General features: G+C 45.5%; 1 protein-coding gene across 1 annotated transcript in view; it reads right to left on the reverse strand.

Annotated features, from left to right (window-relative positions):
* The window catches only part of CFAP251 (cilia and flagella associated protein 251), an 84,285-nt gene extending 74,500 nt beyond the window's left edge, over positions 1 to 9,785 (reverse strand). Inside the window, exons 1-3 of the mRNA XM_053587007.1 lie at positions 9,590 to 9,785; positions 8,799 to 8,995; positions 7,012 to 7,401 (exon numbers count right to left, since the gene is read on the reverse strand). Coding sequence (XP_053442982.1) covers positions 7,012 to 7,401; positions 8,799 to 8,995; positions 9,590 to 9,785 — 783 coding nt within the window. The remainder of the gene's footprint in view (positions 1 to 7,011; positions 7,402 to 8,798; positions 8,996 to 9,589) is intronic.
* Between the last annotated feature and the right edge of the window lie 1,571 nt (positions 9,786 to 11,356).

An 11,356-nucleotide genomic window follows, 5' to 3' on the forward strand; every position in this document is an offset into this window, starting at 1 on the left:
AAAATGATCCCTAATGTAAACTATAGATTTTAGTTAATAATAATGTATCAATATACGTTTGTCAACTAACAAATGCACCACACTAATGCAAGATGTTAATAAAAGGGAAAACTGGGGTAGCACCTATGGCTCAAAGGGGTAGGGCGCCAGCCCCATATGCCAGAGGTGGCTGGGTTCAAACCCAGCCCTGGCCAAAAACTGCAAAAAAATAAAAAAATAAAAACCAGCGTGGCGCCTGTGGCTCAGTCGGTAAGGCACCGGCCCTATATACCGAGGGTGGTGGGTTCAATCCCGGCCCCGGCCAAACTGCAACAAAAAAATAGCCGGGCGTTGTGGCGGGCGCCTGTAGTCCCAGCTACTCGGGAGGCTGAGGCAAGAGAATCGCTTAAGCCTAGGAGTTGGAGGTTGCTGTGAGCTGTGTGATGCCATGGCACTCTACCAAGGGCCATAAAGTGAAACTCTGTCTCTACAAAAAAAAAAAAACAGAGTTGGCTTAAAAAATAAATAAATAAATAAAATAAAAGGGAAAACTAGAGAGGAAGGAGGCGCAAGGGAGTACATGGGCACTCTCTGTGTCTTCAGTTCAATTTTTCTCTAAACCTAAAACTACTCAAAACTAAAGTCTATTTAAAAACGAATTAGAGCAGTGCCTGTGGCTCAGTGAGCAGGGCGCCGGCCCCATATACCAAGGGTGGCAGGTTCAAACCCGGTCCCGGCTGAACTGCAACCAAAAAAAATAGCGGGGCGTTGTGGCGGGCGCCTGTAGTCCCAGCTACTCGGGAGGCTGAGGTAGGAGAATCGCCTAAGCCCAGGAGTTGGGGGTTGCTGTGAGTCGTGTGACGCCACGGCACTTTACCAAGGGCCATAAAGTGAAACTCTGTCTCTACAAAAAAAAAAAAAAAAACAGAGTTGGCTTAAAAAATAAATAAATAAATAAAATAAAAGGGAAAACTGGAGAGGAAGGAGGCGCAAGGGAGTACATGGGCATTCTCTGTGTCTTCAGTTCAATTTTTCTCTAAACCTAAAACTACTCAAAACTAAAGTCTATTTAAAAACGAATTAGGGCGGTGCCTGTGGCTCAGTGAGTAGGGCACAGGCCCCATAGACCGAGGGTGGCGGGTTCAAATCTGGCCCCAGCCAAACTGCAACAAAAAAATAGCCAGGCATTTGTGGGTGCCTGTAGTCGCAGCTACTGGGGAGGCTGAGGCAAGAGAACCGCCTAAGCCCAGGAGTCGGAGGTTGCTGTGAGCTGTGTGAGGCCACGGCACTCGACCAAGGGTGATAAAGTGAGACTCTGTCTCTACAAAAAAGAAAGAATTAAAGCCAAGTTAGGAAATGCAGAAGAGCACTGAAAGTGATGGTTAAGTGATGAGCTGCTAAAAATCAGTGAGTTATATTGGGAGTATAGAAACAAAATCTGGTAAGTTTCCATTTTTATCTTTGAACAATACTTACAAAGTTAAATTATTTCTCTCCAAGATAAACATGGCAGGTAACATGGCTGACTTCTCTCTCTTACATTCTTCACTCCCCATCCTCTCCTGTTTCCATCTGCTCATTCCCTATAATTTATATTTATATTTAGCTCTCTTATTGTGTGGGTGTGAGTGGTAGAATTATGGAATCATAATTGTCTCAAGCTGCAACTTCTAGGAACAGAATTATTTAATAGTCGGCTGGTTCTTAAAAGCTGATTTATTCAAATGAAATTGTTCTTTTGGAAACTAGCTAATCCTAAAAGGATCATTTTATTCATCCTAGAAATTTATTTTTCTATTTAACAAAGTAGTTATAAAAAGAAAACATTCCTAACCATCCTGAGCAGACTCCTCTCGTTAGCTGTAACGGCTCTTCCAAAGTCAAAATTAGGCTGACTTCCCTCAGTACTAACACAAACACCTTAGTCAAGCAGCATTCACTACTGAAATCACATAGCATCAATCATCATGTGTTGCACCATTTTTTTTTTTGAGAGAGCCTCACTTTGTCACCCTCAATAGAGTGCCATAGCATCATAGCTCACAGATAACTTCAAACTCAGCTCAAGTGATTTTCTTGCTCAGCCTCCTAAGTAGCTGGGACTACAGGTGCCTGCTACAATGTCTGGTTATTTTTTAGAGATGGGATCTCGCTCTGGCTCAGCCTAGTCTCACAGTGTGAGCTCAGGCAGTCCACCCACCTTGGACTCCCAGAGTGCTAGGATTACAGGCGTGAGCCACCGCGCCCGGCCTTTGGACTAGTTTTGTTTGTTTGTTTGAGACACAGCCTCAAGCTGTCACCCTGGGTAGAGTGCTAGGGTATTACAGCTCACAGCAACCTCCAACTCCTGGGCTCAAGCGATTCCCCTGCCTCTGCCTCCCAAGTAGCTGGGACTACAGGCGCCCACCACAACGCCCAGCTATTTTTAGGTTGCAGCCGTCATTGTTGTTTGGTGGGCCTGGGCTGGATTCAAATCCGTCAGCTCAGGTGTATGTAGCTGGCACTTAGCTGATTGAGCCACAGGAGCCGAGCCTGTTTGTTTGTTTTTTAATTTCAGATTGTTATGAAGGTACAATTAGGTTACAATGTTTGTGTTTGTTAGGTAAGGTCCCTGTTGTAGTTCTATCCCTAACTCATTTTGCACCAGTTTTAACATTCATGACGAATGATGGTGGAGATATACACCTCTTTACGTCAATATTTTTCTAAAACATGGTAATCTGGAAAACAAAATGTTTTTGTCATAAAAGAAAGGATCTGACTAGATGATGCTCATAAGATTACTGTTCATAAATACACGATTACCTTGTGTCTTTGGTGGAGATGGGATTCACAATTAGGCCTATTTAAATCAAACCATGAGCATGATTTAAGTTATGACAAGCCTGCGACTAAGGCAGGGGACCCCAAAGGAAAAGGAAGATGTTACAGACACCAGAGCTATGGAGGAGCACATTCACTGCAAGAACTTTTGTGAGAGCAAGAATCTAGATGCAACATAAATGGCTGCTGAGAGGGGAAGAGTTAGATTTAAAAAGAGGGGCCTGTATGGTGGCTCACACCTATAATCCCAGCACCCTGGGAGGCCCAGGCAGGAGGATTGCTTGAGGCCAGGAGTTTGAGTATAGCCTGAGCAAGAACAAGACCCCAGTCTCTACTAAAAGTAGAAAAAGGCTCAGCACCTGTGGCTCAAGTGGCTAAGGCGCCAGCCACATACACCTGAGCTGGCGGGTTCGAATCCAGCTCCGCCAGCCAAAACAACAATGACAGCTGCAACCCAAAAATAGCCGGGCATTGTGGTGGGCGCCTGTAGTCCCAACTACTTGGGAGGCTGAGGCAGGAGAATCACTTGAGCCCAGGAGTTGGAGGTTGCTGTGAGCTGTGATGCCACAGCACCCTATCCAGGGTGACAGCTTGAGGATCTGTCAAAAAAAAAAAAACTCTTCAAGGGCTGCACCTGTGGCTCAAAGGAGTAGGACGCCAGCCCCACATGCCAGAGGTGGCGGATTCAAACCCAGCCCTGGCCAAAAAAAATAAATAAAAGTAGAAAAAAATCAGCCAGGTGTGGTGGTATGTGCCTATGGTCTGAGCTACTCGGGAGGTTGAAGCAGGAAGATGAAGCTCAGGAGTTTGAGGTTGCAGTAACTTACGATATAACAAAAAAAAATTAAAAAGAAGAGCTACATGTACTAATATAAGAAACCTTCTGGGCAGTGCCTGTGGCTCAAGGAGTAGGGCGCCGGCCCCATATGCTGGACTTGGTGGGTTCAAACCCCGCCCTGGCAAAAAAAAAAAAAAAAAAAAGCAACAACAAAAAAATAAAAAGAAAGAAAGAAAGAAACCTTCTAAGACATATTAAGTGGAAAAACATTTTGCAGAGATGCAGAATTATCTCACTGATAAAAACAAAACAAAAAGTAAATGCTAAATGTGAGAACACATACACATATGAGCACGCGGATAACACGTTTATACATGCATTGAAAAAGTCAGGAAACGGGCAGCGCCCGTGGCTCAGTGAGTAGGGAGCCGGCCCCATATGCCGAGGGTGGCGGGTTCAAACCCAGCCCCGGCCAAACTGCAACAAAAAAATAGCCGGGCGTTGTGGCGGGCGCCTGTAGTCCCAGCTGCTCGGGAGGCTGAGGCAAGAGAATCGCGTAAGCCCAAGAATTAGAGGTTGCTGTGAGCCGTGTAACGCCACGGCACTCTACCTGAGAACGGTACAGTGAGACTCTGTCTCTACAAAAAAAAAAAAGAAAAAGTCAGGAAACATACACAATTATACTGAGCAGTAACCGTAGTTACTTCAGAGAAATGGGATCAGAGTGGAAGTATTTGTAGGAAGAGGGATCTTTGCCTTCAAAAATGTATATATTGTCTGGATTTTTTACAAAGAGCACTGAGTAGAGCGGCGCCTGCGGCTCAGTCGGTAGGGCGCCGGCCCCCTTATACCGAGGGTGGCGGGTTCAAACCCAGCCCCAGCTGAACTGCAACGAAAAAATAGCCGGGTGTTGTGGTGGGTGCCTGTAGTCCCAGCGACTCGGGAGGCTGAGGCAGGAGAATCGCTTAAGCCCAGGATTTGGAGGTTGCTGTGAGCTGTGTGATGCCACGGCACTCTACTGTGGGCCATCAAGTGAGACTCTGTCTCTACAAAAAAAAAAAAATAAATAAACAAAGAGCACTGAGTATTTCTTTTTTTTTTTTGTAGAGACAGAGTCTCACTGTACCGCCCTTGGGTAGAGTGCCGTGACGTTACACGGCTCACAGCAACCTCTAACTCTTGGGCTTACGCGATTCTCTTGCCTCAGCCTCCCAAGTAGCTGGGACTACAAGCACCCGCCACAACGCCCGGCTATTTTTTTTTTTTCTTGCAGTTTGGCCAGGACTGGGTTTGAACCCACCACCCTCGGCATATGGGGCCGGCGCCCTACTCACTGAGCCACAGGCGCCACCCGAGCACTGAGTATTTTTAACAAAAAGAAAAAATAATCAAGAGGGGGAGGAAAGGAAAAAGAAGAAGAAAGAAAATACAAGCAAAAAGCTAAAGAAATGTCAGGAGGCTAGAGTATAAGGATTACTTAAATTTGAATCCAGCGTGGGCAACATAGCAAGACCCTCTGTTTAAAAAAAAACAAACAAAAAACCTGGCTTGGCCACTAGGGCGCCAGCCACATACACCGGAGCTGGCAGATTTGAACCTAGCCAGGGTCTGCCAAACAACAACAACAACAACAACAACAAAAATAGCCGGGCGTTGCGGTGGGCACCTGTAGTCCCAGCTACTTGGGAGGCTGAGGCAAGAGAATCACTTAAGCCCAAGAGTTTGGGGTTGCTGTGAGCTATGACACCACAGCACTCTACCCAGGGCAACACAGTGAGACTCTGTATCAAAAAACAAACAAACAAAAAAAGCTAAAGAAATCTGCCAAGTGAGACAGTTGAGACAGTCTAGAAAAGTTTTGGTTCTGCAGTCAGAACCCCAACTGGGAAGTGGCTCTTGGCAAGTCCTGAGAGCTGGGGCCATGACACACATTCTCATCAGGGATATTACCTGATTTCTTATTAGCTGGCTAAATAAGACAAAGGTCTTCATGGATCCTAAAAACTCAATCATTCTTTCTCTCAGACTGAGCAATTACAAGCTACAGAAGAGAACCTATAACTCCTCTGCTCAACTCTGCAGAAGGCAGGGAATCTGCAATTCCCACTAGATCTTTTCCTCCATCATCATCATCATCACACAGTTGTTAACACTTACCAAGTGCTCACTATGAGGTAGTGACTACAGTAAGTACTTTATATACACTTACTCAGTTCCAAATCTTCTAAAGGCATGAATCTATAGGGAAATTTTTTTTAAAAAGCATGAATCTAGGAAACAATTTTCAGAAAGTAGCAGATGGAGGAAGAAGGGAAAAAAACCTCTCCTCTTCCTTCTCCTCGTAAATGATAATATTTTTATTCCTCGCAGATGGTGCCTCTCTGGAATATTCTCAGCAGCAGCAAAGGCAGACTCCTTTGCACTGCTCGGGGCTTTTCACAGCAGCTCTCACTCTTGCCATGCCTTTCGCGTTCTGACCGTCTGGGAATGGATGGTTTTGGAGCATGCGAAGAAATCAAGACAGAAGAGAGGAGGCAAGAAGGGTAAGCAAGGTGTTGATGGAATATTACATTGTGAGGGAGAGAAAGAGGAGGGGAAGAGAGGGAAGAATAAAAAGGAGAAGGTGGAGTGGAAGACAAGGGAAAGGAAGAGAGATGGAAAAGAAAAGGAGGGTAGAGGAGGGATCAATTTTGAGTGAAATATCACCCTGTGCAACTGACAAAATACGTCTGGAATTTCCTGCCTGCTAAACAACACTATTGAACCCAGATGTAGCAGTTTATGTTCTACCACATGTGTCCAGCCAAACCTCTTAACTGAACTTTTAAAAGGTATAAGTCTATTATTATTTTTTTTTTTGAGGCAGAGTCTCGCTATGTCACCCTCAGTAGAGTGATATGGTGTCACAGCTCACAGCAACCTCAAACTCTTGGGCTTACGCGATTCTCTTGCCTCAGCCTCCTGAGTGGCTGGGACTTACAGGCGCCACAACACCCGGCTATTTTTTGTTGCAGTTGTTGCTGTTCAACAGGACTAGGCCGGGTTCAAACCCACCAGCCTCAGTGTATGTGGCCGGGGCCCTACTCACTGAGCTACAGGTGCTGCCTATTATTAGTTTTAAAAGCATCTTTCTGTTAATATTTTTTTCTCCCCCCAGCCATAAAATTCCCCTACTTCACAATACTTCCAAAGCACTAGGGGAAATTCTTTTCTTTTTTAATTTTTTTTAAATTTTATTCAAATTAATATGAGGGTACAATATTTCAGCTCCATTGTTCTCACTTCCAGGGCAAAGTTCCATTTGCAGAAGAGCCCCTCACCCAGGGGGCGTGTTATACACCCTCACAATGTGCACATTAGGTGAGATCTTGCCTCATGCCCTCCCTTCCTCACAGTGGTGGAAATTCTTACAAAAAGCATGTTACACTTACCAAGGGATATATGGTGCTGTCATCCTTCTGGAACAAAATGTCTTCCGTGGTAGTGGATACCATGGACTCCTCGGTGATTCCTGCTTTATACTGGAATTCTTTCTCTTTTTTATCGAGAAAGACTGATACTTTCTTTTCCTGTCCCTTCTTTTCCATCTCTGATTCCAAATCTCTTCCTTCTTGTCCCAATTCATCTTTGGGCATTTGGGTGGTTTTCTCCTCAAGGTCGCCTGAGGGCTGCCTTTCAGGTGAACAAACCTGTTGTTCCTCAAAACTGGTTTCATCAGAATCATGAAATTCATGTCCTGAGCTCAGGTGTCTTGAAAGCTCATTTGTTTCAGAACCCTCTGGTTGCAACGAATGCTTTGACTCACTACCTCTATGGGTTTTCTTTTAAAAGAAATAAAAGGAGATTGTGATGATAATGCAACATCCCCCCGTTATTGTTTTTAATTTTTTTTATTTTGTTTTTAATTTTTAACTTAAATTTTTTTTCTTTCTTTTTTAATTTAACTGACTGCTGGAAAAAATTTTTTCTTTTTTTGAGACAAGATCCTCCTTTCTAACAAAGGTTGGAGTGCGGGGGCCTGATCATAGTTTACTGCACCTTCAAACTCCTGGGCCTAAGCCTTGCCTCTTGCCTCAGCCTCCTAGGACTGCAAGCACCCACCACCAAACTCCGAGGCAGAGTTTCACTCTATTGTCCTGGGTGGAGTGCTGTGGGGTCATAATAGCTCACAACAACCTCAAATTCCTGGGCTAAAGTGATCCTTTTGCCTCAGCTTCCCAAGTAGCTGGGACTACAGCTGTATATCATAAGACATGGCTGATTTTTCTATTTTAGTAGCGATGAGGTCTCACTCTTTCTCAGGTTGGTCTCGAACTCCTGAGCTAAAGCTATCCACTGCCTTGGCCTCCCAGAGCTAGGATTATAGGTGTAAGCCACCACGCCCGGCCAGAGGACAATGTCTTAATATGTTGCCCAGGCTGGTCTCAAACTCTTGGGCCTAAAAATCCTCCCACCTCAGCCTCCCATGTATCCGGGATTACAGGTGTATACCACATCCCCCATTTAGTTTCCTTTTCTGTTCCTAATCAGCCAGTCTCACCAATATTAGCCTCTCCTTGGTATTAGGAAATGTTTTAAAAAGGAGGCTGGAACATTTTATATTTAAAAAATAAAGATATGTTAAGTTTATTCTTGGCCTGCTATTGCTAATACTAGCACAGCCCATAGCAAAACACAGTAGCAAAATCATTCTACTAAGTGGCACTGGTGGTCTCCAAAAGGCTGACTAGTCACAGAGAATTACTGATCCTTGGGCCAGAGTTGAGCTTTTATCATACTGACTCTGTGCTAAGACAAACACACTTCAGGTAACCCCTACCAGCCCTAAAGTCAGCTATGGCAACACACCTCCTCCAGGAAGTCTTCCATGATCACCCTCCAAACTGGGTTAAGTAGTGTTTTATCTTCCGGGTAACATTTGATCACTGCACATAGCATACTGTTTTATAATGTCTGGTTATAGGTGTGCCTCCTGACACACCTTAGAGCTCCTTAAAAGAATGGATTGTCTTATCTGGTTTTGTATTGACATAGCCTGGCCTATAATAAGCATTCAGTGAATGATTCTGAATGAATGGATAAATGAATTACAATAACTACTTTTTTTTTTTGTAGTTTTTGGCCAGAGCCAGGTTTGAACCTACCACCTCTGGTATATGGGGCTGGCGCCCTACTCCTTTGAGCCACAGGCACCACCCGAATTACAATTACTACTTACTGGGAAAGTTCCTGACACAGGTGACTGGAAATCAGTAACAAGTTTCTCCAAACTGACCATGGACTTAGTAATCTTTTGGACGGTGTCTTCTTCCTGTAATCCTGTTGCCTCTTCCTCCTGGGCTTCTCCTTCCTCTTTGTCCTCTTCTTCTTCCTCCTCCTCTTTCTCCTCCCCCTCCCCTTCCTCCTTTCTCTCCTCTCCCTCTTTCTTCTCCCTTTCCTCCTCTTTTTCCTCTTCCTCCTCCCTCTCCTCCCCCTCTTCCTCTGCCCTTTCCCTCTCCTCTTCCTCCTCCCTCTCCTCCCCCTCTTCCTCTCCCCTTTCCCTCTCCTCTTCCTCCTCCCTCTCCTCCCCCTCTTCCTCTCCCCTTTCCCTCTCCTCTTCCTCCTCCCTCTCCTCCCCCTCCCCTTCCTCCTTCCTCTCCTCTCCCTCTTTCTCCTCCCTTTCTTCCTCTTTTTCCTCTTCCTCCTCCCTCTCTTCCCCCTCTTCCTCTGCCCTTTCCCCCTCCTCTTCCTCCTCTCTCTCCTTCCCCTTCCCTTCCTCCTCTCTCTCCTCCCCTTCCTCCCCCTCTTCCTCCTCCCTCTCCTCCCCCTCTTCCTCCTCCCTCTCCTCTGCCTCTTCCTCCTCCCCCTCCTCCTTCCACTCCTTCACTCCCTCCTCCCCTTCGTTTTCTTCTTCCTCCTCCTCTTCCTCCCTCTCCTCCCCTTCTTTTTCTTCTTCCTCCTCCTCTTCCTTCCTCTCTTCACCTTCCTCCTCTTCCTTTTCCTCCTTCTCTTCCCCCTCCCTCTCCTCACCTTCCTCTCCTCCCTTTTCTTCTTCCTCCCCTTTCGCCTCCTCCTCGTCTGGAAAATCTCTCCATGCTAATGTGTCATCTTCTTTTGATTCTTGTATATTTTCTACTTCTTTATAATTTGGATTATAGTCTTCTTCCATTTCTGTTTCTCCATCTTCTTCTGTTTCTTCTAGGGAAGTTTCTTCTGCATCTGACATTCTTCTCTTTGGAGTTTCCTCTAGAGAAATTGTGACCACAATAATCAGCAGGCCCCTCTGTTTCCTATTGTGATTTCCTGGTGCACTAACCTATTGATGAAATGTGCAATACCAGCTCTGGTTCCTTCCCACAAGAATAAAAAGAATGTCATATTTGTGGGAAAGCCTAGCCCAAATCTTAAAAAAAATGATCCTGGGACCTCTTTGTCTTTCTAGGAATAATCTCAGAGCCATCTAACTCATTTAAAATATATTTATACTCCCACAGGCAGCAAAATGCATAACCCAGGCATTAGCAACAATTCCAACAGTAGGAATAAAAGAAGCAGCAGTGCAGCTTAGTATTAAAAGCATGGGCTTTGCAGTCAGCTTATCCTAGAACTGAATCCCATTTCACACTCATTTGCACTCACACTCATGAGTCCAGGGGCAACTCATCTTACTCTTCAGAAGAATCTGCATTTGCTCACAGGCAAAATAAAAATGATAATCCTAAATGCTAAGATTGTTGTGAAGATTAGGTAACACCTGTAAATTGCTCAATACAGTTCCAGCACATAGTGTCTGAAAATGGTAGCAATACTCAGTATGGAGCTAGAAGCAACCCTAATTCATAGAGAAAGAAACAGTTTAAAAGCCTTTTGACAAATTCTCTCATTTATTCCTTACAACAAACAAGAGTACCAACTGGGAGAAACGAGAAGGATGGACACGTTAGCTCTGAAAAGTTGGACCCAGAACAAAAATCGCCAAATTTTCAGTGCATTAGAATAAGAGAACCCAACTCCTTGAAAATATAGTCCCAAAGAGTACAGGGTAGATAAGGTGTTTCTATTTCTTCATTTCTCTTTCTTAGCCAATGTATCGGTTCATCAACTCCATCTCTGGCAAAAATTTAAGTAAATAAAGAGTTTCAGGCTCTGAGAAGTGAAGTGCCTTATTCAAGATGACAGTTGATAAGAAACAGATCTGACACTTAGTTCCTACATCTGAAAAATTACTCCCATGGATTCAAGTCCAGGGCTCTCACCACCAATTCAAACTTTGCCAGGGCATTTTTATGGGGACTGGGATGGGGACGGGTTCAACACCCAGTCGAGCCGCAGGGGCTTTAGGGCAGAGCTGGCAGGTGTGTGGTTCTGTGGTGGGGGCTCTTCTCCAGCTCGGATCTTCCTGGGGCCGTCCCAGGCCCAGCCCGGCCTGAGTAAAGTGCGTGCCCCTCATGAAGCACCAACTTCCGCCAGGCCTAGGGACCCCCACCCCAGGCTCCATGACCTTTGCCCCAGACTTACAGAGCGCGCCCACTCTCGTCCCCAAAAGGCCAGAGTCGTCTCTGCCGCCTGGACTCCCTCAGCTACTTCCGAGGGCTGGAGCTGCGGCTACCTTCTTATCTACGAACTCCTTAGTTACGGTTGCTACCCAAGCTTTGTCCCCATGGCAACCGCACAGCCTGGAGCGACAGGTCGTTAAGCTACCGGGCTGCTCCTGGGTCATGTGCCCAGAAAGCCGCCGCGAGCCAGGCTGGCGCGCCCCCTGCCGGTGGAAATGGCTCTTTTCGCCTGTCTTCCTCC

Source organism: Nycticebus coucang, chromosome 4 (assembly GCF_027406575.1).
Source record: "Nycticebus coucang isolate mNycCou1 chromosome 4, mNycCou1.pri, whole genome shotgun sequence".
In the NCBI taxonomy this organism is placed as follows: Eukaryota; Metazoa; Chordata; class Mammalia; order Primates; family Lorisidae; genus Nycticebus; species Nycticebus coucang.